This window comes from Zootoca vivipara, chromosome 7 (genome assembly GCF_963506605.1).
Source record: "Zootoca vivipara chromosome 7, rZooViv1.1, whole genome shotgun sequence".
NCBI lineage: Eukaryota > Metazoa > Chordata > Lepidosauria > Squamata > Lacertidae > Zootoca > Zootoca vivipara.
Window position 1 is genome coordinate 43,796,404 of NC_083282.1, and position 27,168 is coordinate 43,823,571.

Sequence of the window (27,168 nt, forward strand, 5' to 3'; positions counted from 1 at the left end):
GCCAGTTCCGCTAAAATGGCGCCGGCGCAGAGGGAAGGGGGGGGGGAACAGTCGACCCGCTCAGTATGGCAGCATCATACGTCCGCATAACAATGCGTGACCTTCCCAAGATGGCGTAGTCCATCCCTGTTCTCGCTTAGTAGACCAGCAGCCTGAACAGTATGGAGGCCAATTCTGCGGAAGAGATCTCTGATCGGAACCCCCTCAGCCTGTTTGAGCTCAGCGGGGCGGCAGTCAGCTCCGCCATGGGACGCGTGGAGAGAGAGGTTTGGGGTAAGAAAGGGAAAGGGAGCCAGCTGGGACCCGCTCTGATCTCTCCCGAATTAGGATTTACGGGCAGTTACTGTATTTGCGTTCTTAAATGTGAGGCTCTACCCTAAAGGACGCCAGGGATCGGGACACTCTAAATATGCCGCGTCACCTGAAACCTCGCCTTTCTCTGAAATTAATTTTCTCTTGATTTCTCCCCGCAAAAGCACTTCCAGGTCCGATACTTAAAGGAATCTTGCCTCTGCTTAACATCTACTACCTGGAGCGAATTGAGGAGACCGCTGTGAAAAAGGGTGAGCTACTTTGCTGGAGGACAGGCGGGAATAAAATAGTGCTAGCAAACGGTTGTCTGCTATCCTAGTTTCTCTCTGGTGCATTTAAAAAGTTTATTTTGTTCAGACTTCACCAAGTGTGCTTAATTGTGGTTGAGACAAATTCTTGCTCTCCATATTCCCAAGTGTCTGTTGCCCTGGTGTCAATAAACTGGGTCAAGTAGTTTTTTCCCATTCTTGACAAGGGTAAAATGTGTTGAGCTGTATATCCTGTGCATGTTTACTCTGAAGTCTGCTCTACTTATTTCGAGGGGATTGCTCCCAAGGAACATCAGAATCCTAAGTCTACTCAGAAGTAAAACTTATTGAATTCACTGGAGCATAAGTGAATGCTGGTAAGTGGGGGTTAGGATCACAGCATAAGGGCATAGGATTGCAGCTTCAAATAATATACTTACGGAATTCAACAGCACAAATAAGCTACACCAATGAAAAGCAGATTGGTTTCAGGACATAGTTTTTAGCAATTATTTTTTATGGTATTTAAGAGCTTTATCAGAACCTTTTGAGCACCAGACAACATACAGTTTAAGAACTCAAGAAGTACAGTAATTAAGGGATTAACTTTCCTACTTTCTCAGGGTTGAGCTTGAGCATATACAGAAGGTCCCAGATTCAGACCTGGCAACTGGACGTAGGGTTAGAAAATGCTGTTCTCCGAAACCAGAGCTATTTTTCTAGCTCAGTATAGCCTATAAAATGATTGGCACCAGCTTTCTGAAATCAGAGTTTCAGAAATAATTTCAAATTTCAGTATTTACATTTGAACCTAGTTTTGACACTGAATTTGCAGCTTCAGCTATTCAGAAGTCTGGTGCTTTCATCAGAGATGAAATGCTTGCTTTAATTATGTTACAACTTATGTGTAATTTATAAATTTTACCTGTATTAATGGTATAGATTTACATTTTAATAGTTGTTTTTTAAAAGTATGTGTTATGTTTCCTCAGGACTCTCAACCCAACCTATATGGTGCAAGCTCTGGTTTGACATAATGAAAACAAGGCCTTCTAGATTAGAGGTAGGTTAAGGAGGCAAACCACAAAGCTGACATACCTGAGACGACCAGGTTGCCCACCTTCATGGCTAAATGGATTTTATATCTGACAACCGTGATGATCCTTTGGATCAATCTTAACTACCGTAGTTTCAATTAGATGTACTCCAAAATATGTGTAAACGGGAATGCAATCTAAACCAGGGGTGGGGAACCTTTTCAGTCCAAGGACCACATTCTGTTGTAGACAGTCTTCCAGGGGCCACATGCCACTGGCAATATTTCCACCAGAGCAAGAGAATCGGGAAGGGGAGAACTGGCAGCTGTTCTTGGTGGCCATTCCCCAAGGGAAAGGCCAGCAGGGCAGGGTGTGTTGGATGTGGTTGCTGCAAGATATAAGGGCAGGGGAGGAGCTCCCTGGAAATGTCTGCTGGCTGTATGAAATTAAGTGGGATGGGGGGGGCACATCTGGGCCCAGAGCAGAAGATCCTAGCCCCTACAATAGATAGTTCCAGTTTGTGGAAAGCAGAGTAAACGAGAAGTTTGCCTCTCAAGTTGGGGTCACACTAAGGAATTAAAGAGAAGGGCTTGATGAACACATGCAATTTGTTTACTAAGATTATTAGGAGCCCAGGACCTCTGTTGCCTTCTAATTAATGTATGGTTTGGACTGTCAGAAGCTCACACAATTTTGTAACCTAACTGCAGTGAGAATGTGATTTACAGGCACTCCTGTAAATCTAGGTCTTAGATTCCATTTTGTTTTTACTTTAAAATACTTAATAAGATTTCCTTTTTCCTGTAAATAATATGAGGTTCTCACTGAAGTAGTAAACCTGTACCTAGGCCACACTACTTCAGACTAGAATGAATGCTTCTCCATATGAAAACATCCTCACCCACAGATAGATGCCAGGGAGAAGAATTTGAGCATAGCTTTTTCTCAGACATGAGTGTTTTCGATCTGCAAGGATCCCCCCTATGTATACCATCACATGATCCCCCCCCCACAAACACCTTTAGTATGTACATCAGCAGGAACTGTGATGTAAGCCACTGTGGTGCAAGGAATTTATCACAGTTTGGTTCAATTTGATTGCAGAGCATCAAGTGTTGGAGGAAGAAGTTCATTGAAACTTTCTTCTCAAATGTGCTGCGTGGCATCCTGGATGTGTCTTTACACCAGCGCCTCAATGACCCTTCCTTTTTGCCCCTGCTGCACACTTCACGACATGTTACCCAGCTTACCATCTACAACATGCTTGAGGGAGTGTCAGAGCTGATGGCCAAACATAATCAGAGCGTCCTAGAAAACTTGGCCGTCTCCCTCACATCCCTGACATTCCGTCACCTCCTCTCCTCCAGTCTGTCTACTAGGCAACAGTTGAGTTTGTTCCTTCATCGCCTAATTCATCATGGGGCTGTGAACCACCTCTCTATGTATTCTTGGCCTGACCCTGACCCAGCACTTTTAGCCCTCATTCTGAAAATGAGTGCTGGGGTTTGGCACCCTGGAAAAACACTGCTGGACCAAGGAAACCTTTGCCATCTGTGCAGAGAGAAATGTGTTGACCAGAGCCAAAAGCTAGATGAAGAACCTTGCGGTTCAAGGCCGCTATTTCAGAGATCAGAAAGTGGCCAGCATAATAATAGTAATCTGAGGAATGAGAAACTGTTACCTAGCGTACCTCAAGAATCTCTTCTGAGCTTTCAAGATGCAGTAGAGTTGGCCAGAACTAGCAGTGAAACTCTAAAAGCCCCGGTGGGATGCAGATTGGGTTGCAATTCTAGGCAAAGCAAAATGCAGCAGAGCTCATGTTCAGAAAGTTATAGTGCTGAAGAGGGACCTGTCACTTTTATCCCAGCAAAAACATTTCAAGATGTCCCTACTTTGGAAAAATATCAAAAGAGGCGTAAAGCTGTAAGAGCAAAAAAGCGCAGCTGCCATCAGAGAAGCAGCAAAGTCCCTGCAGAGTCAGAGGACCTTTACGACTTTGTCTTTGCGATTGCGAGGGAAGAGGAGGAGAATACACCGTGTAGCGAAAGAAGGAATGCCAAGGAGGAAGGAAGCCTTGCTAGCTGTTCCCGTCTCTCAGAAGAGGCTGCCGGTAGTTCTGGTACGGTTTGCACAGAGGGAACCCGATCTGCCGGGATTCCTTCTCTGAAAACAACGGGTCATTTCCGAAGTGTGTCCACACTGGAAGTGTTCTCCATCTCTCTGACCAGGAACACATGCCAGATGCTGGGGAACCTGCTGAGCTCTTGGGTGTCTTTAGAAAAACTTGTTCTGTCTTTGAATGGTGAGTAAGAAACCAAACATTTGTCTTCGGGTGTTTTTAGCAAAGCAGAAGCAGCTTTCTTTCTTTCTTTTGAGAGCCACATTGACCCATAGTTTAGGGTGTATCAAAATGAATTGTAAGCCAAGTGTCAAGGAGGGGGGGGGCATGGCAACAACTTCATTTCTTAAGGCTCCTTTCCTAAAGACTTCCCCATCAGTTTTGCTATCCTGTTTTAAATAGTTTTGTATCATTCATTATTCAGTTCAGATGATGAGAATAATAAATAAAATTATTTTATGTATTCATTTCTTTAAAATTATGCACCACCTGGGTTGTAGAAAGAAAACCTCAAAGCAGTTTACAAAATGTAATGGACAGATATGGGTAAGGCCTTGTAGGGGCGCAAAAAACCTTTTGGGATCAAATATCATAGTGGGGTACCTACAGGAGTAATCAGTAAAAAGCTTTCATTTTTTAAAAAAAACAAAGCCCTATTATTATGTTTTTAAAAACTTAAATAGAAAATGGGAAGTTTGAGAAACACAAAAACCCTTTTTACTTCATGGCATCATAGCAGGGGACTCACTGGAGCAGTCAATAATCCATTCTTTTTAATGACAACTTTGGGAGTGGGGGGCTTATGGACCACAAAAACCTTCAGGGGGTGATATGTGATGTAATAATCTTGCTGTGTGTTTTCACTGCCTACTTCTGCCTCTTAAAATGTGTTTTCCAGGCCTGGGCCCCGGCATCTTCAGTATCCTCTCTGGGCTCCGGGCCCTGTCTCGCCACAGCGATTACCGCCTCCGTGTGGTGCGCATCAGTGACATGTTCTCGCATGTCCCCTGCATGAATCTTGTTCATGCTTTCCTGAGTGCTGTGCCTTTGCTTCAGACCCTCTTGGTCAGCTTTGATCTCAAAACCGCAACAGAGCGGGGCAGGCCGGAAGAGAGCTGGGACTCGTCACCCTTTGAAGAAGAGATTCCAGGTAACGCACTGACCAGTTCCGGACAAACATTTTATCATTCGCTTTCCTTTCCTGCATATGTGAGATCATTTAATTTTTCATTTATGCACTGCAGTGGCCGCCTTGTCACTTCAAATTTGCTGCTTATCTTGCAGCCTCTTTTTAAGGATGTGTTTGCTCCTGCCCTGTAGCAGAGCATTTCTTTTCTGTACTGTCTGCACAGTCAATGCAGTGGATGCAAACTGCTCCTGATTGTTTTGGTACAACAGGACCTCCTGAGATAGAACACCTTGGCCTGCTAGAGGAAGCGAATGATGTTAGTGATGCAGCCCGATTTGGAATCTGATTCTAAGTCTTCTTACCTAGGTACATTTCAAATCCCATCAGTCCCAGTCAGCATGGCCAATGGTCAGATACAATGTTGTTGTAGTCCAACATGTGGACAGGTTCCTTACCACTGCTTCAAACCATGGTGTGGTGGCTCAGGAAAAAGCCAGCTTGCGTCCTCCCACTTTCCCTCACTTTATGTGCCTTAATTCATTACTTCCTACATTGTTGTTGTCCATCCTCCTGATCTAGAGAGCCATTTGGAACACCTTGAAATCAGATTCCCTAGAGAGCCTCTTCAGACAAGTCTCCTGGTGCCTGTGTTGAAGGCCTCAAGGTCTCTCCAGAGCCTCTCTCTAGACAGCGTTGCAATTTCCTGTCCTCAAGAAGTTGGGCTTCTCCTACAGGCACTCAAAGGTATGATGGAAGCAATTTTGCCCGTTCCACAGCTGCTCAGCAGTGGTAGCAATTTGCCAGGAGATAATAACATCTTTGGCCCTCAGTCAGCGAAGCATACAAGATTATTGTGTGAACTGCAGGCAGAGCTAAACTAGTATAAAGCATTCTTTTCAAGATCTTCAACATACATGCTGCTAAACAGAAAAACCTTAAGCAGCAGGGGCCCGGTGTTTTCTCTTAAGAGCCTGTTTCTCTTGCAGAGTACAGTCCAAGCCTGAAGAAGCTAAGCTTTCATGATGTCAACCTTTCTGGCCACTCAAAAGAAGTCCTGCTGCTGCTACAGGACCCCATTCTTCAAGGTACATTAAATGCACTTGCCTTCTCCAAACTGGTATTGGCCCTTATCAACGACCACCGTTGCACGCAGTCAAGGAGATTTCTGCAGAGGCCTGTAAGTTTTGTGGTCATCCTGTTTCAAAAGCTGTGTCGTTTCAATTTAATAGTTTTGTAAAGAGCTGGATTTTGCCTCAAACTCCATATAGCTCTGAAGTTCTACCTGATGGAGGTTGAGTGGTGTCAGAAAAAGAAGCCTAGCACATTGTGACGGGAAAGTTACTTCACACCTAAGGAGGTGTATGCAAAAGGGATGTAAAGCTTAGAGATAAAGGAAAAGAGTGCTTATATACACTGTCCATTAGTATATCCTTAAGTCTCCTTACTGGATTATCACTGTGGTGCTGCCTTCATTGGGCTATGCATGCAGTGAATCTAATTTCAAACCATAGACAGGAGGAATATCTTCATTTTTCTCTTGCAATAGAAATCACCTTTTCATTCTGTCGGCTGTTTGAAAACTGCACTGCTGAGCTCCTGTCCGAAATAATAAACGTTGTGAAGAAGAACTCAACACTGAAGAGCCTCAGACTCCCTGGAAATAGGCTGGGTACGTACAGCAACGATCCTGGAATGTTTCCACCTTTCTGGGGAGGGATGCTATGCTATCAAGAATGTTGGTACTTTTGCCCCCTCTCCTTCAAGCCCAACTAGCATAGGCTGAGGACTTCAGGCACAACTATTTTTGACACATGTAGCCTCTTGCTTACCAAAATTCAGGCCACACTAAGTCGGTAAAGGTTGTCCAGGGCACTCTTTGTCCTTTTCCTGTTCACCTGTCCAACTATCTACCCTTTCTAACTTGGTTCCTGAATGCTAAATCCTTCAATATCTGGGGGCTTTTATGTTGCGTGTTTAAATCATTGTCCAATTTCAGAATGATCTGTAACAGAAATGATGCTGAATTATGTCTGCTGTAAGGTTAGTCTACACATGCAGCAGAAATAAGTGGAAGAATTCAGTGGAGTAATCCTCACTCCAGGAGTGATGCTTCATGAGAAGTATTAGACTCACTACTGCACCCTTTCAGGGCACTACAGAAGGCTAATGGAAAGCCACGCTTTACTGGCCTTGATCATTTGAAATAGAGGATTAAGAATAGACTAACTTGCACTGAGACTTTGCGAATGAGTGCCAAAGGTAAGTATGTGTTCTCACGTAGCATGAGATTAAACAGCCAGTGCTTAGGTAGCTATGTAAGGAATAGGAGCCAGAATAGAGAATTCAACTTCATTCTTCAATGAGTGGTAGAATGGGTTGCACCACTTCAGATCGCACATAGGAGCCTCATTTTAAAACCCTGCCTGGCAAGGACAAGCTGGGTCAGAACTTTAATCACCAGTGTGATGGGGGTTTATTAGCATGTTTCCATGGCAGAATATTAAACATTGTATGTCCCTAATCTCCTGCCTGAAGCGGTGCAGTCTACTATGGCATTGTGCTGCGTGAGTAGACTAGGCCTGAGTGCTGCTGCTTCACCATTTACCACTTGCAATTATGTGCTTTATATATCCCCTAACATTCATAGTTCGCTTTCTTCCACCCCTCATTATTAGGAAATCACAGGCTTGTTGCATTGGCTGACATTTTTTCTGAAGATTCCTCATCTTCCATCTGTCATCTGGATTTAAGGTAGGTTCCACTTCCTCTGAACAGAGCCCTGTTGGGGAGGGGGCATGGGGGAAAGAGCGGTATGTCTGTACTAGGATCAAATGCTCAATCATATTTTCATTCATTCACCAGTTACTTTTAAAGAAAGGTGTCCAGGTCGAAGGAAAATGACTCTTCCTAGTACACTTTTCTGAAGTTGATGCTGGGAAGTATTTATACTTGAGTACTTGAACAATTGTTCATTGTCTAATTCATAGTAATATGAAACCAAGTGTTTTCTGAGCGTAGTTACTGTGATGGGGGAAGAACCATTATTCTATACAAATGTCACCTGCAAACAGCAATGGACTAGTCTAACCCTATTTTCCTACAGCTCGAACTGTATCAAACCCGCTGGCCTCCTGGAGTTTGCCAAGAAGCTGGAGAATTACATAGCCCAACGTGGAGAACAGATCAAATTCACCAAGCTGTGCCTCTATCAGAACTGGCTGGACCAAGATACCGTAACTGCTCAAGAGGCTCTTTGGCGGCTAAAAGCTATGTGCAGCATAGTCAGTGACACGTGGGATTCATCTCAGGCCTTAGCTGACTATATCAGTGTGATGTGAACTTATCTTCTAATAAAGCTGCCTAATCAATTTACCAGGATTCAGTTTTCCTAGGCAGGCGCAACTGTAACTGGGCTTACTTGAGTACGAACATACATTTTTATAATCAGTGTCAGCTAGGGAAAATAGTAACAGAATGCTTAATGGCTTAAGTGAATTATGGGAAATGGGTTGCAATAAAGTATCAGTATTATAAAAGGGGTGGTACTTTTTGCCAAAGTGTATTCAGTTGCCATCTTCCGATTACTTACTCCTATATAAGTCCCAGTGAACTCAGCACTTCTGAGGAGACATGAACAGGATTGCAGTGTTATGACTTCCCCCGAACCTAAAAGGTCAAGGTTTCAGTAATGACTACCGTGTTTCTCCAAAAGTAAGACACCGTCTTATATTTATTTTTCCTCCAAAAAAACACACTATGGCTTATTTTCAGGGGATGTATTATTTTTTCCTCCTCCTGCCACGGCTGGCACTGCTGCTGCGCCTATCACTATGTCTTATTTTTGGGGTATGGCTTATATTCCTTGAATGCTTAAAAATCCTGTTACGTCTTATTTTATGGCTACGTCTTATTTTTTGAGAAACAGGGTAGGTATGCAAAGGAAGACTGAACACTTCCATTTATAACAATCACCCCTAAAACTACTGTTACATAAGCTTCATAGGATGAGATGCTGACTCATTTAAGAGGTTGAGAGGTGAAGTCTTCCCACCAAGTTAAGCTCCACACTGCTGTACGAAGTATTGCAGTCTACATTTTATTTTACTCTATAAAAACAGGACAGTGATAACTGGCACATATGTTATCACTATCTTTTAAAGTCAATGCTGTGGAGAGACAATAAATAAGTTTAAGATACAGAAATACTTTGTCCCGGTACTTGTGAACTCAATTTTCTTTATGTGAATCTTCTGCCTGGAGAAAAAAAAAAGGTATCAACCATCTGAGGTTCAAGTGAAAAAATAGACTTCTTTCTCCCATCTGCTTTGATTTTGAGGTGTCCAGATTCTATTTACACTAGGCCTTACCTCATTATCAGAATTAAAACAGAACTTTGATTACTATTTAACAGCAAGCAATTCCGTTTCAATAAATTGTATGTATATCCATTGTTCACTGTTATTCTTGAAAAAATAACTTTGTAGGCATGTCTTTAATTTTTTTCATTTTTCACAACAAGTAACATGGTCCAAAGAGTGATAGACTAGCATGGGACCAATTCCATGATCAGAAGTGAACACTTTTCTGTTGCGGTCTTCCCATACATGCCAGGTTTCATAAACATAATTGTACTAATGCTCTGTGACCAACTGATTTGGCCTACCACTTTTGTAAAGGTAGCCTTTAAACACCAAAGATGATAATAGTTCTTCCACAGCATTAATGGGAGAAAAAAGTGTAACCTTAAATGTGGTGGATCAAGATAACAAATAACTTAAGTTTCAGAAAGTCAGCCCAAATCAATGGTCATGGTATCCCCCGTTGTTCTTCATGGGAATGATGGTGGAAGGTAAAGGTGACAGCAGCATCCCAGGCAGCCTTGAGGACTGTATCCTGGAGTCCACGTTTTTCAGCACAGTGGTTCCACTGGGATAAGTCAGAAGTGCAGTCAGACCCCTCTGGAGGTGGCCTAACTTGATGGCCATTCACACAGCGACGGCACTTGATCCTGCAACAAAGAGTGCATTGTGCTAACAAGGGCCAGAGCCTCTACGTAACTTATCTCCAGCTTTCATTGTCTGGAGACTTTCATTGTCATACAGACTGAACATGGGGATAATTTTTCTTAACTCGTTCTGGATAAACATATCACACAAAAGCCTTCATTTGTGTCCCCCCCCAACACATTACCCACAGCTCTTCCAATACTAACTTGTCATGGGTATCACTTGCAGTGGTCTCGTTGAGCGTGAAAAGCTCCTTCAGTTCGCCAAGAGAGAAGTGTCTTTCCACATCCTGCTCCTCATCTACGACGCAGCTGCTGAGAGCCTTCTTGTGGGTCTGCCGCTGAAAGATCTTTTCCTCAATTGTCCCTGTCTAAAATAATACAAAATTAAGGCTGGCGCTGGATTTTTGGAAAGGCCAGAGAATCCTTATAAGCATTACATGTTCTTTAGCCAGAACCTGATTTCCACATTCCAATTGCCATGTACTCCCAATCAAGGGTACCATCCATTCCTCACATTGTTCCCTTCCCAAAAAAATGCCCTCTGGGCACCAATCCTGGGCACCTTCCTCAACCTCAGCCCCCCCAGATGTTTTTGGCCTACAACTCCCATGTTCCCTAAGCTAGCAGGCAGTGGTCAGGGATGATGGGAATTATAGTCGGAATTATAGTCTCAGAACATCTGGAGATTGAGGAAGCCTGCTGTATAGCTTGTTCAGCATGTAAATAAGGAATAAGGCTCTGAAATTTGTCCAAAGACTTCACATCTGTAGGGTGCTTATCTGTCAAAAGGGGTGTTATATGTTAGCCAGTTACGTTATTTTTATTCTGTTTCAACTTGTAACTTTCACTACTTTAAGGTCTTGCCACAGGACATTGTATGTTCATAATTATATATAAAAAAATTACAGTATAAACTCCTGGTTGAAAGACCAGGATAGATAATCCAAAAGCAGCTGTGGCTTCAGTTTTCAGGCAAGAGTGGAAAACCATTGGCCGTAACCTTTAAGTCTGATGGCGATATGCCTCTAAACAAAGAGATTTACATCTGGGACATCTTCCTTTTCCTATGTCCCAATGAAGCTTTAGTTCACTTTATATCACTGCGCATGTCCACTATCATAACAGATTGGTTTAAAAAAAAAACAGGCTCCACTGTAGTCCATTCAAAACATTCATGCTTTTGTATGCCATGACACCAGCTACCCTTGTGCAACTGGAAATCAGACACCTGTTGCAAACTCGTTTCTTTTACAGACTCAAGCTTTGCCATCTGTACTCTGCGATGAGGACAGTCACAAGCAGGGTTGGAATCCAAGCCTTACCGAAAGCAATCGATAGATATAGCAAGTCTTCTTCTGGCCATCTCTCCAGACACGGGCCATGGCTTGTTCGTCATTGGCTGGGTTCCAGTCTGGGTCAAACATCACAAGTCTGTTGGCTCCAATCAAATTTAAGCCACAGCCACCTGCTTTGCTGCTCAGCATGAAAATGAATTCAGGGTTCTGGGGGGGACCAGAGAAACTCAAGTTAGGTGCCCAGCACAAGTGACACTGCTGACTCAGTAGGTTGTTTCTGCAAAAACACACTTCAAATTATCCTTTTATCTTGTATGCAAAATGAATGAACACAAATGTTGGTTAATAGACTACTCTTTCTTCCATTCAGTCTAAGATACTGGGCTCTTCCAACTTTGTACTGTAGTGAAGAACACCATGAGCCGTTGCCCTACAAATATATATACAGCCAAAAATTATTGGTACTACTTGTTTGTGTATTCTCCAACCAGTAATATGTACATGAAAGCTTATGATTAGAAGACTTAGTAACACTGATGGAAAACTAGAGGCACAAATTTAGACAGTGTGATAATGCAGCATCCATCCTATCTCCACATCAACCTCCTCTCTTCCTGTTCTAACTATGCTGGGTTTTCTTGACCCCTGGACACCGGATAAAAAAGATTCTCAATTTTGTTTTGGGATGAGGGAAGAGTGCATCACTAACTGGAGAAGTGATCATGCACCAAAGTACGTGTCTGTATCACATCACTGGAGTTGTGTAACAGCCATGAACGCTCATTGGAAAGTCATGCTGAAAATATTTTCCTATTGCAAGTATACCTCTATTTCAAGCAGGGGTACATATTTTGGCTTTAACTGGCATTAAAATGCAGGAGGCCAACGAGGCTTTCTTTACTGGAAGACTATATTGTAACCACTTCTGCCCTGTGTTGTAGGAAGGGTGGAACTAGATAGGGTGGAACTTGAGCCTGGAAGTTTCACTTACAGAAATGCTGTTGAAACGCTCCACTATCTTTGCTCTCTTTTTAATGGACATGGTGCCATCCAGTCGGACATACAAGTACCTGACGCACACAAAAAGAGGGCAAATTAAGATCATAATACCAATATGTCCTGGAAATACTTGCAATTTCACCCCTTACACATGAGATAGTTCTACAAGTGAATTTAACATGAGGGGGAAATTAAGGCAATACTGGGGGAGGAGAGTTTTAGAATAGTTTTATGGAGACATCAGGCCAGGGTTGACCCATCATTTCTGCACCCATCATTCCCAAGGAAGACTTCCTCTTAGGTTCTCTCTCACACACTCACAGCCTCTCAGTCATTATACCTTCTAGCTCTGCAGAGTTTCTCAAAGAGATCCAGTGTCTGAGTATAATTAGAAACTAGGACTACTTTGTCATTACTGGTGCTCCTTGTAACTGCCAAAATGTAGTCCAAAACCAGCATCTTTCCTGAAGGGAAAAATAAATCAATGAATAAACACGCCATAAAACCAGGAACCGCCAACCCAGTGCCCACAGATGCAACAGGCCTTCCCTGGCAACCAAGGACAATACAGTGCCTGTGGGTTCCAGGCTGGTGAACCTTGTGAATTTTTAAATACATGGTAGGCACTTCTTTTGCCTTTGGAGGGGCTCTTTTGACTGTGGGTGGGTGGGCTGCTCAAGTGTGTGTGTGACTGAGAGATGCACCAGGGCAGAAAGAAAGGATACTGGGGGATGCTCTCTGCTATTAGACAACAACAACATCATTGATGGGGCAGGGGGAGGAATCAATACTCTGAATTCCAGGGGACAGCCGGACACAGATGACTTGACTTCCCATGACAAGCATGAGATTGTCCAGGAGGACCGCAGGGAGCAGCAATGACTATTTGCTCTTCGATTTTGTGTTATGCCACGCCCCCTTGGCTGTTGTTTTGCGACTCGTGCCCACAACGCTCTCTCAACAGGTGCCCATTGGGGAGGTTGGCGACCCCTGCTATAAACGGTGCTGAGAAATCAATCCCCAGTATAAGCTCACCACAGATATACAAATACGTTTTTGCAGCAACGTTTACCTGAGAGCTGAGGTTCTAGGGACTTGGTGCTATAGCCAGAAGGAAATAACTGCAGAGCACCCACAAACCCCTCCTCTTCCTCCACACACTTCTCATAGATCAGGGCAGGATCTAGAGAGAAGTTATCAAGAATCACTGCACAGAACTGGAGTTGACACACTTTCTGTTTAGCAAGGTAGAAGGATTGGTCTTAGTGTGACGGAAACAGCTTCCTTACACAGTCCTATTATCTCTGGACAGAAATAACTGCAGCGCCTCTGCAGCGCCTAAACATCATCATCATCATCTGAACAGTTCTATAATCTCCCCCTGTATTTAACATGCAATGGTCTAGTGTAGCCTCTATCAACCTTGGGTCCCCGGATGTTCTTGAACTACAACTCCCATCATCCCTGACCACTGGCCATGTTGGCTAGGAATAATGGGAGTTGTAGTCCAACAACATCTAGGTTGAGAAAGTCTAGTACCTACCTGAAAACTATAACTCTACATGTGACCATTTTAAATCACCAACTTTAGGTGAGTAGGTGTGGGGGAACTTGTGGCCTTCCAGATGTTGCTCAGCTACAACTCCCATCAACCGTGATCATTGACTGTGTTGCCTGGGGTCAATGGGAGGAGCCAAACAACATCTGGAGGGCCACAGGTTTCCCACCCTTGATTTAGAAGGCTTCTCTGACAATAAATAACCATACAATTGTATATATTCCTTTTCACACACTAAGTATTCCTCGGTCCTCAAGTAACCTTCTGAATTTAGCTCATAATTGCTTGCTTGTTCAAAAACGAAGCAGTGTTTTGAACCTGTATCTCTGTATTCATCCAGACCCAAAAGCAGGCATCCCCAAACTGCGGCCCTCCAGATGTTTTGGCCTACAACTCCCATGATCCCTAGCTAACAGGCCCAGTGGTCAGGGATGATGGGAATTGTAGTCCAAAACATCTGGAGGGCCGAAGTTTGGGGATGCCTGCCCAAAAGCATCCTCTGTCCCACACTGACCCATATAAAATGCTAGCTTATCTAGTTCTCTTTCCATTTAATATTGCCTTGATTTCTCGTAAGAAGCCCAAACTATCTGCTCCCAATTTCAAAAATAGCACAACCAAGCATTTAAACCATGAGCATGCATAGTAGGGACTTTAAACCCAGTCACATTATGCAATAGATTAAAAATATGTACATTAATTATGAGAGTGCTAAGATTCAAAATTAAAGATTACATTTTTAAAAAACCAGCAAAAACCCAAGAGGGTGTGGAGAGGCAAGGCACATGCTTGCATAGCTGCAATGTCCAGTAAGAAAGAAGCCTGTATCCCAATGTATTATTCAGGCACTAGAAGGCCAGCCACCAGCCCAAGCAAACTAGAGTCCAGAAGAGGGCACCAGAGTCTCAAACTTTAAACATGGAAAATCTTTACACGGGACAAACGTTTGCCTACGGTACCTATCCTCACTTAGAGCATAAAGAAAAATGCAGGGGCTTGTGAAAAACCAGTAAAAACAAAAGAAGGCACATGCTCCAGTTTATACAACTGTGCTTTTAAAACCTCAGGGGGGGGAAGCAGTTTAGTCCAGGGGTGGCTAAATGACTGAGAGGGGCAACATACCAAAATACTTCCAGTCCTTTCGAAGAACATGTTTCTATTACGCTTGCACAGAAGTCAAAGCATAATAGTGCAGCAACTTCACTTTCTCCAACAAGGAAATCAGAGACGGTGAACTGAGTTTTTTCTATCCCTCAGACCCCAAATGCCCATGCCCTTATAACACAGTGAGCCAAAATTATGAACCCTATTTTGCTTCGATACCTACAAAACAGAATTTATTGTTTTTAACTGCCATGCAACATCACTGCTTTGGAATTTAGCCTTAGCAGTAGTGTTCAAAACTCTCATTGTTCTAGCCACATTTTGCAACAGGGAATTTCATTAGTGTGACCAGTTTCTGAGTTCTGGGCGCAGTACTGCGCCTAAGATTTCAGGGTAAAACTGCAGAGTGGAAGGAAAGGAGGACCTTTTCCTGCCTCTCCACTTCCAGATACTCTCTGAAGATTGGAGAAGAGACGCTCTTAAGAGGGCAGGGGAAGGACTAGACCGTGTGAAGAATGAACATAATAGTTTAGCTGCAGTTCATTCATTTTCAGCTTTGTATTCTTGTTATAAAAAAATACACCTAGACATTCTGTTGCTGCGCCCATAACCTAGGTTTAAGGCACCATTTAGCTCTTAGCTTTCATATATCAGTTTCTAACACTGCTTAGCAGAGGTGTTTTAAAAACACCATCTTAATGACCATCTAGTACACAAGAACACTTCAACTTCAGGCTGCATACCATTCAACAGAGATTTATCTGTTTCTAACTTTCTGTTACATGTTCTGGGTCCTTCCAACAGGGCATTGCATACATAAACTAACAGGATGACTTACGATTACAGAGTTTCTTCAGCGATGTGATGGAGGAAAGGGATGAAACACTCATGTTCCCTTCCTTCAGTTCCTCAGCGGGCTTTGCTTGCTTCAGGAAGCGTTTGTACAGGTCTGCCTGAAGGGGAGTCAGCCTGAGGTGAAACAAGACATCAATCATGTTCCAATCACTGAACAGATGACCATTACAAAAAATCCCATCTTATCCAATCCATGTTGGAATTGCTTGGGTTAGGTCCCAAATGAATATTTAATGCAAAATAACTCAGAACTTTCCAAAGGGTATAACCTACTTGAGCTACTGAACTCCCCTTGTTGCAAACTCAGAAGGAAACTTGGCGTACAAGAGGAGCTAAATTCTCACTGACTTTGGTGGACCTGTGCAATACCCTAGTCTTAAAAGAAAGCCATTCTACAAAGTCTGGTCCCCCCCCCTTTTAAATTCATTCGTTTAATTCACAAACTGGTCTTTAAATTGGACTCTTAATAATAATAAAGCTCAATTTTCCACAATCTCAAAGCTGCCGTGCTATGATCACTGTTAAAAATACAAATATCTAGAGGTGGAAGGCTAGACATGTTGGCAGCATTAACTTTTACTTTTATGCTATTAACTCTGCCAGCATGCTCAAACCAGAACAAAAGACTGCAAGTCAGCATTCTCAGTGACCTACACCCTAACTTTGAAAAATTATTTCCCCCAGAATCTCTCAGAACATCAGTGACATTCCAAAGAGTAAACTATCAAGCAGGAAGGCACTGTTAGGTGGCTCTTTCATCACATCTTTCATACAGCTATTCCTACTATTAGGACATGGTGTTCCTTACAGGGTCAGGTTTTTTTCGACCTTGCTGCTAAGGAAAGCCCTCCTGTCTACACATCTCCCTGCTCACCAAGTTGCTGCTTGAAACCTGGTGCCTTAAAAGCATTATTTTTTAAAAAAATTAAATACATTTTATTAAGGTTCATAGAGAAAAATACTTTTTTTAAAAAAGCATTATTTTTAAAGGTCCAACATCATCTAGTGGTTTATGGCTATTTGATGTGCAACAAATGTGTTGCACATTCTTTAACACACACACAAAATACTGAATGGCATCTGAAAACATGTGATTGATTTTCCTGACTTCATTAATGCAGAACATTTTATAAAGGGTACGATTAGATTTGGATGAAAAGCAAAAAACAACAACACAAACCATTGTTGTAGCTAAGCAGAATAAGAAAGGCACTATTCTCTGACATCTAGATGAATTTGGTTCTTTCAGAATAGATTTGAGGCCAGTTCCATCACTGAATTAATGATGCTGACCTTTTTTTTTTTTACTTTGCAAAGGGAATTATTTTGCCACAACACCCAGCATAACACAGATCAGAACGTTTCTAATGACTCCTGCTTAGCAGGGCAAGTGTGAATCCACTGCATTTCTTGATTAAGTTTGAAAAGTCTGTGATTTGTTTTAAAAGTTGCCCTTTCATCTTGTACCTGCAGCACACCACCTGCTCTATTTTCACTGGAAGGTATTTGGAGAGAATATCTGAAGTCCTCCTTATAAGACACCTAGAAAGAACAAAATAAAATAAACGCTGTTAACAAGAATACCTAAGCTCATGTCATGACCATCTTCTGGCAGAACACCTTCCTGGTGTTAACAGAGATCTTTCAGATAACAGTTCTGCAGACTTTGATCAGCGGTACATGAACTCTGACAACAGGTAAACATCCATGTTAGCAAAAACAAAACACTTTCTTGCTCAGCCGATCAAAGCACTCAAGAGAGACAGTAGCGTCATAATGAGAAGAAAAAATCAATTTGGGGAGACTGACTGTACATGACCCATAGCAACTGTTGGGTGATGACTTAAAGATGAATGGATTTGCACTTTCCGAGCTCTATCAGAGACTACTAGGATGAATTATGAGGAATAATGAACTGAGCCGTTTCCAGGGTCAAAGTATAACTACCACAGCACGATCTGAGGAGTTAGAACTAGAGAAATAAAGTGCTCATAGGATAAAAAAGGGAAACTTGTGAACGTCACCTGTTGACGATGCTGATCAGCTCTTTAAGCCTCTCCTCTCCCTTGTGTCTTCCTGCTTCACTTGCATCAGCATCCCTGCCTTTCAGGATGGGAATTTCAAAGTGCTTTTTAAACTCCTGAGCTGTCCCTGTTCAAAAAAAGCAAAACTTGATGATGAGGAATAGCCCTACCTTTCATTTTCCATATTCTGTTGCAAGTTTTAAATGCTATTATTTCAAACACGTCTTCCATTGCATTTCAAACTTTCTGATGCACGTAAATGTCTCTGAAGCCTAGTAGGTTTAGACAACAGCTTTTTTCTGGATCAGGCAGAACCTCTTAATTCAGAAAGGCATGTGAAACTTTAGAAATAACCATTCCCTTGCCTTGGAAGCATAATCACTTATGCCTTCAAGTCCCACCTGCTCTCACTTAAATTAGAGATCCAATTATGCAAACACTTTTAAACACTGACAGAACCTTGGTCATTTAATAAGATGCTGAGGAAAGCAGATACAGCAGACACCTGGGCCAAAGTTGTAAGGTTAGTACAGGCATCCCCAAACTTCGGCCCTCCAGAAGTTTTGGACTACAATTCCCATCATCCCTGACCACTGGTCCTGTTAGCTAGGCATCATGGGAGTTGTAGGCCAAAACATCTGGGGGGGGCACAGTTTGGGAATGCCTGGGTTAGTATATGACATAGCTGGAAATAAAGTCACTCTATTCCAAAAGGTTCCCTAGCAGACTCCCACGAGGTTGTTCACACTTTTATGGAACTCCAAAGCTAGCAGCCACTTTGATTAGTCCACATCTTCCAATAAAATGGTTCACCACTGTTTTGTGGAACAGAGCTATGCTATAATAATGTGTGAAACACAGTGTGAGTGGCAATTTGATATACACTTGCAGCCCACAACCACACTTCCCCACACCCAGTCATTATGGTGGTGAACTTAGAAACTTGGGCTGCCAACTTCAGATTTATTATACTGCTGTTGCTGTTGTTTCAAAAGAGAAGTCCCTACCGAGGATGCCCGAGTTGACAAAATGTACTAGACTGAAGTATTCAAGGAGGTCATTCTGAATGGGGGTTCCAGAGATGAGCACTCGCCGTGCAGTTTTCAGGCTGTTCAGAGCTTGGTACGTTTGGTTATCCGAGTTCTTCAGCCTGTGACCCTGAAAAATGAAAGAGTAACAGGATGCATGCATATTTACTTTTGCAGAATCAATATACCTATCTTATAAACCTGCAGACATGATTAAATCTAAGTACTGCAAAATAAGAAATATAATAATAGGTGCAACCCTCCCCCTCCCACCGCCAGTGGGTTTACTTAACTGCTAGTTATAAGACACCTGAAGAGCACTATGATGTACTAGCAGCTAACCACTGGAAGCAACGACAAGCACTAATAATTAATAAAGGGAGAAGGGATATGTGGCAAAGGCTTCTAATGAACCAAAGTAATTATACAAGATTATGGGATGGGACTAAATCTAATATAGATCCTCTGGGATTTTGGTAGCCCTTTAGAAAATACTGGAATAGACACATTGATTACAAAGAAGAATATTCAGGCAGCATTATAATTTGCAGAAAACACCGGGGGGGGGGGGGCAATGGGGATGAGTTCTTTTGCTTTGCATGCAAAATGTCTCAGGTTCAGATCCCTGGCATCTCCCTCTTAAAGGATCCCAAGTACCTGAGAGAACTCTTTTCCTCTCTATTTCTGCAAGACATGGGGAGCCCGGAGGAGAGAACAGGTGCTGTAAGCACCAAGCTGCTTCTTTGGCACAGGGATAGCAATGCCACACCTGGAGCTTAAAAAATAAAAATAAAATTCTTGCACCAAGGGGAGTTTTGACTCCTACTGCTAATTACTTGGGGAGGGGTTCTATTTTCATCACGATCACAGGCAGGGAATGAAGAGTTGAAACTCACTGCTCTCCGCCTTACAGTTTTGATGCACTAATATCATCCCCCATCCATTTTAAATGTTAAGAACCTCTGGTGTGGTTGCTAACCATGCAATCACAGAAACTTTGGGTTTAGCCCTCAGCTTCACTTAGTGTAGGGGCAAACCTTCCTGCATGTTGCCAATTAAGTGGCTAGAAATTCCTGCCCAGGTTCACCACTGAAGCTGAGTGACATCAGCCAGATTTTGACTCCGTGGGCGATCGATCACCTCTCGCTAACGAGAATACCAGCTGCTTTCCACCTACCTCATCACATATGACCAACCCAACACTCCCTTTCTGGAGGACTTCAGCATGAAGACGGAATGTTTCGTAGGAAATTATCAGGATCGGGGATGGGACTCTTAGGCCTCGCTGGTTCATGAACCCAGCTATTAGGAAAAATAAAAACAGCAAAGGGAAAATAAGTGAGGTGCATTTGGAAGCAAGGGGGAGACAGCGTAAGCTTTAGGAATAAGCAGTTTTGCAAAACTGTGCATCCAACATTTACCTCTACACTAACTTTTTGTGCTCTGCTATATTGCAACTAAGTGTTTTCTACATCCAAAGCATCACAATGCATTATTTCCTTCATCTCCACTATTCAAAGTGGCTCAAGAGATTCATGGCAAAGTTGGAAGCGTCTAGGTCATCCAGGTCCCACAAACTACCGACCAAAGTTCTCTTACTAGGTCCTCTATGTACCTGTCTCTAGTCCTTTGCTAGCTCTGCTGTTTTTACCCTCTGTTCACAACTGTAGAAACTATTATCAAATTCCTCAGCATGAATCTTTGAATCAAGCCTGCCAAGAATGTGATGATTGTCGCAACTTAGTATGAGGGAATACAGCTTATGTAGTGTTCTTGCTTTACAGTAAACCTTTTTCTTTCTTTTTTTAAAGCACATATTGTGAAGCCTTCATACCTAGCTTCCTGTCTATATCCTCCTTGGAGCCTCCATCGATAGCCAGTGGCTGAATCCTTCCTCCAAGCCATTTCCCCACTTCATTGTACCAGTTCTTCACCAGGCTGGATGGCGAGACCACAACGGCCTTGTCGATTTCAGGCTTGCAATCTGGACTTTGGCGCAAAAGCGTCCACATCAGAGTGATGCACTGCAAAGTCTTGCCCAGACCCATCTCATCTGCCATAATGCAGCCGTGACTTCCAGGGATGCGGCGGCCTGTCACACACTCCCACAGGAACTTCACCCCCTGCACAAAAAGTGTTTCCCTTGTATTAGAATAGACTTGCAGGACGAAAAGTGATATTGTGCATCAAGCAGCGCCTGTGCAAATGGCGACTGGACGCACAGGAAGCTATTGGTATTCAATACCGATTACAACATTGCTCTCGAAACAGAAAGGCTTGGGAAACTGGAGAGACAGAAAGATTTGCTCAGAAATGTACAGGTTCCAATGACAGCCAATAGTGTCACAGCTCAAAGCGCAGGGAATTGCCATTTTAGCCTGGCCTTTGAAGGGCAGGGAAAGATTGTTGCAGCCACTCAGCTAGAAGCAGCAGACACAGAAGCCACTATGCCACCCCTGCCTGCAGGAAAGGGGTGTGTGAAGTGTGCTAGCTACAGGAAGAGTAAGCAGGTGGGAGTGGGGTCCTTTGCCATTGGTGCACAGTGGCTCCCAGCATCCCCCAACAACAGCAGCAAAGGAAGTCTCCCCTCCTCTGCTTCAGAGCAGAGCAGGGACTTGCAGGTTCTATGTAGGGTCCTACATAGAGAAGGTGCTTCAGGGCCCTTGGCCACACAGTTATCAAGCAATCCCCTAGCTTTCCTCCCAATATTGAAGCTGGGAGGCATCATCAGGCACCTGCTCAACAATCCCCACACACTCCTGCAGCTTCAGGTTTAGGAATGCTCTTCACACTCGCCAGAGGACCACTCTCTACGGTGAAAGAAAATGCTGAAACCTGCCAATGGAGGCAATGCAGTGAAAAGTCTCTTAGGTGGAAAGTTCACACCAGCATTACTGCTGCATTTGGTATCTCGCAGAACTCACCTCTCTCTGATGGGGTCGTAAGACGTGGCTGAGAACAGGATCCACCACAACATGAACAGGCACTTTGTCCCTTCAGGTAAGAAACAAAGGATAGATCAGAGCAGACATAGAGGTCAAAGCACTATTCTGAAGGACAGTCCCAAGGGGCACAAGGCCTGTTAATGCACCACTCTGTTTCACAAGACAGGAACTCCTACCATGTGGCTCCTTTCACAGTCAAAACCAACTAGGCCCCGTTGAAAGTCGTAGCAACATTCAAATATGCTTTGTGGCCCTCCAGAGGAAGTAATGCACAGTTATCTTATTACTGGGGGGGGGGCACAGAAACCAGTAATATGGGTAAGCAGCGATGAACACTCTGTGGTTAGTGTTTGATAAAGATATATTTGTATGGAATTTACTGAACAGGGAACGGTGCTTCATGTCCTTCTGAACCAATCACCCTCAACAATCTGGAAAGTTTTCACCACTTGTGTCTCCATTATGGGAGATGAATCAGCCTAATGACTGCAAAATGGCAATTGAATACTAAGTTTGCATGCCGACTCTAATATCCGTCAAAATATCAACAGATACACAAACCAAGCAGAAATGGTGGAAGAGAACCTACTGGGTGTGGGGAGAGGGGAGGCCAGAAGGAAGCAACTCACTTGTCGATTTTCAGCTGGTCATGAGCAGTCAGAGGTGGAGGTTCGTACAGCACCAGAGCTCCTTCTTCAAAAGGGTCGTGGAGAGCATGCCTGAGTCCTGCACGCTTGATACCCAGAGCTCTAAAGCCTGGGGAACCTGAAAGATGACAAAGAAAAAGCAGCAAGCTGACTTGTTTCCAGTAAATGCAGGACTGTCAAATATCCTATTAGTGAGAACACGCTGACTTTTAAGGAAAGGTAGCCCCAATTATAAGGTGCTATGTGTAGATGTAAGCTATAGAATAAACACAGCAGAGATACCTCATTAAGTCTGGTGTGCCATTGCTATCAGATTGAGACTCTGCATGAAGGCAGCAAGTAGCATGAAAAAAAATGGTGTTCCACTCCCATTACAGAGCACCAGATCTCTATCGCCAAACCTGGCCTGAAAAAATGTATGACCATTGCTAAAAATCCAAACTTCATAAGAAAACACACACACACACACACACACACACACACACACACAGTGTCCTTAGTTAATAAAGGATAATTAGACCAATACTTGAAGGTGTAACTACAGTAATTATTCACAAGTTTTAAGTTAATGAATCAAGGAATGATTCATGAACCCATATATTTGGCACGTAGCTTATGCTTGTATCATCAACTCTGTCTATGAATTTCCAGACACAACTAACCAGCAAAGGAAGCATTTTTGTCTATCTCCTCCCATTAACTGCAGGTGCATTTTGAAACTTGGCGGCAATTCATAAAATTATAGCTAAAATCCAGGGTTTTATAGCTAAAATCCAGGGTTTTGTAAGCCTACATGACTTTATAGACCAGTATTATGCATATTTACTTGGAAATAAGCCTCACTACATTCAAAGAAGCTTATTTTCAGGTAAACATGCATAGGAGGGCAGCCTAAATAAGCATTACAGCCCACCACTTAATAATTCAACATTTTTCATACATTTTTACACACAAAACTTCATTATTCTACGCATTCAGAGTTAACAGATGGCAAAGTAAGACTTAATGTTAGGAGGGAAACCCCATGGATTTACCTGTGTAGTTTGGAATAGGAACTTTGAAAGGTTTTGACAAAATGCTGCGAATAAAGGCCTCCTGGGATTTAAAGTATAAAACATTCATTAGTTTAACATTAAAAATACATTTCAAGCTAATCAGTAAGCAATAATGAAATTTATACTGAGATTGGCAGAGTTTGCTTTCAACTAAATGTATTTAGCACTGAATGACAACAAGTATTTTCCACTACTGTTCCTGCACTCTGGAAAGCCCTGCCATCTGCCATTTATGAAACATCATCCATCAGTTGCTTCAGAAATCTTATAAAGATATCACTTTTTGCCCAGGCTATCCATGACCATCAGGCTGGACCCTATATTTACTAGAACTCTGTTTTTATTATGGTTTTCTGTTTGTACATTTGTATTTTTGTAAATGGCTTAAGAGAGTTTAAGTATCAATTGGTTTAGAAAATGTTTTAAATAATAATATATTTAAAAACTTAATAGCATTTCATCTATTATTTTATTTGTAAAACATTTGGGGAGCTCTTTGAACAAGTCATTTTTATTAGGCTCCTAAATAAAGAACAGTTTCCATTAACACTTATTCTTTACAGGTCTCTTATACTATATTCCAAAGAGAACTTATATAAAAATCACTTTCTATACTATTTAACTGGGCAGAAGTTGATCCCAAAGAAGTGTCATTTCTCTCTATGAACCCAATCCAAAACCACCAGGTTCTTATAGACAGGTTCTACAGACAGACAACACAGCATCTTTTTTCACAGCAGATTGCAGGAAAATCTGTGCGCTTATTATCTTCTGGCTCATAGCCTTTGTGTCTTTGTAAACTCACAGCTTCTGGTTCTGGTGTATGAGTTCATCCACAATCCAAAACTAAAAGAGCCATAGTAGAATCTGCATTGTCTCCCACCCTCAGGAATAAGCTAATCGTGCAAAATTTCATGAGAAAACATAAATAAATCACTTGCATGCTTACTGCCATCAAGGCAATGAGGTTGATTGGTTAACTGTGCCAAGGGCTTCCGGAAAGGTGACATATAACACTCCCTGTTATCGACATTGCTGCCATGTTTCTGTCTCTTCCGAGTCTAGAAAAGATTAGACATATTGCATTAGGATTTGGAGAACCCAGATGGACATACAACAGTCATACTGCCTAAAACCATCCAGTTAGATTATTTGTGCATCTAAGCACTTTTTTTTTTTAAATTGTTTTTCAATGAAGTGATGTTCACCATCAGTGCCACAAACCTTGCGAAAAGCAAAAACAAAATGCAAACATGCTTGGTTTAAAATTGGGTTTGAAACATTTCCGAGATTGGGACACAGTGGATGTAAAGAAGCAAAAAGCAAAAAGAGGGCTATTGCAATTAGAGAACTTGTAATGATAGTGTCTACTATATACACCTCAGGGAAGGGAAGGATACAAATGTGAAATAATTTGTTTCCGATAGATGCTAAAATAATTACGTTTTTATTATTATTTAGAAGAGAAAAAGACTACAGCTACAATCATATGCACACTTTCTTGGATGCAAGGTTCATTGAACTCAATGAGACTTACTTTCAAGTAAACATACATAAGATTTGGCTGTGTTGAGCTGCGTGTTTAAAATTGTTTAAATATGAATTTCATTAGATAATCCTTAGGTTAACAAACATTTTTCACATGTAGATCAGCTAGAGCTGGCTTCCTCAACCTCGGCCCTCCAGATGTTTTGAGACTACAATTCCCATCATCCATGACCACTGGTCCTGCTAGCTAGGGATCATGGGAGTTGTAGGCCAAAAACATCTGGAGCACCGGGGTTGAGGAAGCCTGAGCTAGAGGAACACACTCCAAGGTGCAAATATAACAGCCGCCACGTAAAATGTAGCATCTGTATTGACTGGCTCTTGCTTCATGCAAGAGAACCAGCTTGAGGATGTCCCAGTGACTCCAACTCCTTGCAGTACACATCCATCTTCATATAAGCAATATGCTTGCCCACAAACTGATGCATTATTATTATTATTATTATTATTATTATACTTGACCCACAATACATTGCATATACTGAGGCCCTCTAGTGAGTTTATGGCCAAGGCTTGAATTGGGGTCTTCCTTTTCCAAAGGTTTGCCACTACACAAGTGATACATTCACCGTGAGAAATGAGAATATGTGGGTGCAGCAAAGGAATGGAAAACCTGATACAAATAAGGTTTAACAATGCAGCCTCCTTTCTGAAGCTCAGCAGCTCTGGGTCTGGTCAGCATGTTCCATCGTGGAAGGAAAGCAGGACACAAGGGTACTAAATAATAGAATGACTGACAGGATGCTCACAGTTTCAGGATGCCAGGTGTCATCTTCATCAGAGCCATTCCCTTCTGGCTTCCTCTTTACCAGCTGGCTAGGAGCCAGGCTTCTCCTCTGCAAAAAGAGAAAGGAAAAAGGAGAGTGATAGACCAGGGCAACCTATTAAGAATCTGCATACAGCGGAAGTTGGCCTTTTCAACGAACTAGGCTTTATCTGAAACACCTTTTGCCTGTTTGAATGACCGTTCTCTCTGGGGCCGGATCTAGACACATCAAAGAAGTGTTTCAGTTTAAAGAGTGGTAAATTTAAACAGGGAAAACAGGTACCGTACTGTAGAAGAAAAACGGGAATCCAAGTCGCCATCTGATGGCACAATATTATAGCGCACATACAACGCATATACTGTAAATTGCTTTTTCTTTACCAGTATAGCTGAGTCCCCAGGACCTCAAAGAAGCGATGCAGTTAAACGTGTTGCAAAGTCATACAGAGAAATCCTGTAGAGAAAGACTAGACTCCACAGAGCCATCTGGTGTCAGAGTGTTATATCCAATGTTTTTTTCTGGGTGTACGCAGGGGTACGCAGACCCCTAAACATTTTTGTGAATCCTTGTACTTTTGTCCATTTACTATATTTATTTCCCTCGATTTGAACTATAAATGGAGATTTTCTTGAGTCAAAATGAGAGTACCCCTAAACATAGGAAAAAAGCACTGATTATATCGCATATACAACGCTTTTTCTTTACCAATCTAGCCGAGTCCGATTTCTCTGTTACGGCATGATGTAAACTTATCCTAACAGTGCCTATGGGAATTCCTCTGGCCCCCACTCCCCCTTAGGCTTACCATTATTTCCTCTCAGGACGAGTTAATTTCCATCTGCGTACAAGCCCAAAAGTATACTCCTAAACTGCATAGGCGAAGCGGAGAGGCAGAGAAAGCAGGAGCTCTGCGTGGGGAGCAACGGAGGAAAGAACAGACACAGAGGAGAAAGAAAGAAGGAAAGAAGGGCGGGGAGGAGGCGACCCTGAAGGCAACAGATCTGAAGGAGGGGGCAGCTGCTTGAACTGGGGAAGGAAAAGTGGAAATGCCTTCTCTATGGGGAGGGGTCAGCAGCGAAGTCGGAGCCCTCGGGCAGTTGGGGAAAGGGAAGCGGGCGGGGGGGGGGACCTGGTGGAAAAGGCGGCACGAGCCCCCTCCGCCGGTCGCACGTAGACGGGGGGCGTCAAGGGGCTGCGCCACTGGCCGGGACGCGGGCGAGGAGCAGCCGCTTCCCGGCGTCTCTCTTTTCTGTTTCCCGCGCGGATATTTCCCAAGGTTTCGCCCCGCCCCTCAGCCGAGGCAAGGCCAATCGCGCGCCGACCGGGGAAGCTGCCATCGATCAGCTCCGGGTGCCTGTCGGAAGGAAAAGGACTGGCCAGCCAACAGGAGGGAGGGAGGGAGGGAGGAGCCTGCTGGGAGGGGGCGGGGCACTCTGGTGGCAGGGGCTGATGGGAGTTGTAGTCCCAAAACTGGAGGACGCACCAGCTTG

At 43.0% G+C, this 27,168-nt stretch overlaps 2 protein-coding genes across 4 annotated transcripts; one reads left to right on the plus strand and one right to left on the minus strand.

Annotated features, from left to right (window-relative positions):
* Nucleotides 1–6: 6 nt before the first annotated feature.
* Nucleotides 7–9,294, plus strand: LRRC41 (leucine rich repeat containing 41). 3 transcript variants are annotated; one of them, XM_035122617.2, is made up of 10 exons: nucleotides 7–273; nucleotides 477–563; nucleotides 1,553–1,623; nucleotides 2,702–3,899; nucleotides 4,615–4,866; nucleotides 5,425–5,589; nucleotides 5,832–5,930; nucleotides 6,392–6,514; nucleotides 7,521–7,596; nucleotides 7,949–9,294. In XM_035122617.2, the coding sequence occupies exons 1-10, from the start codon at nucleotides 162–164 to the stop codon at nucleotides 8,181–8,183; spliced, it is 2,418 nt and encodes an 805-aa protein (XP_034978508.1). In that variant the 5' UTR covers nucleotides 7–161; the 3' UTR covers nucleotides 8,184–9,294. The 3 variants fall into 3 exon arrangements, with proteins under 3 accessions (XP_034978508.1, XP_034978509.1, XP_034978511.1); XM_035122618.2 differs by having other exon boundaries at nucleotides 212–273; nucleotides 477–937; XM_035122620.2 differs by lacking the exon at nucleotides 7–273 and adding an exon at nucleotides 854–937 and having other exon boundaries at nucleotides 288–563.
* A 64-nt stretch (nucleotides 9,295–9,358) lies between these two features.
* Nucleotides 9,359–26,708, minus strand: RAD54L (RAD54 like). The gene is made up of 18 exons (XM_035122621.2): nucleotides 26,484–26,708; nucleotides 25,661–25,747; nucleotides 24,305–24,424; nucleotides 23,343–23,403; nucleotides 22,291–22,426; nucleotides 21,641–21,710; nucleotides 20,551–20,839; nucleotides 19,894–20,018; nucleotides 18,696–18,846; nucleotides 17,689–17,815; nucleotides 17,132–17,206; nucleotides 15,648–15,778; nucleotides 13,220–13,330; nucleotides 12,488–12,611; nucleotides 12,140–12,218; nucleotides 11,176–11,355; nucleotides 10,058–10,221; nucleotides 9,359–9,853 (listed from the first exon to the last, which is right to left on the minus strand). Exons 1-18 carry the CDS (start codon nucleotides 26,484–26,486, stop codon nucleotides 9,652–9,654), a joined length of 2,235 nt encoding a protein of 744 aa, XP_034978512.2. The 5' UTR covers nucleotides 26,487–26,708; the 3' UTR covers nucleotides 9,359–9,651.
* Between the last annotated feature and the right edge of the window lie 460 nt (nucleotides 26,709–27,168).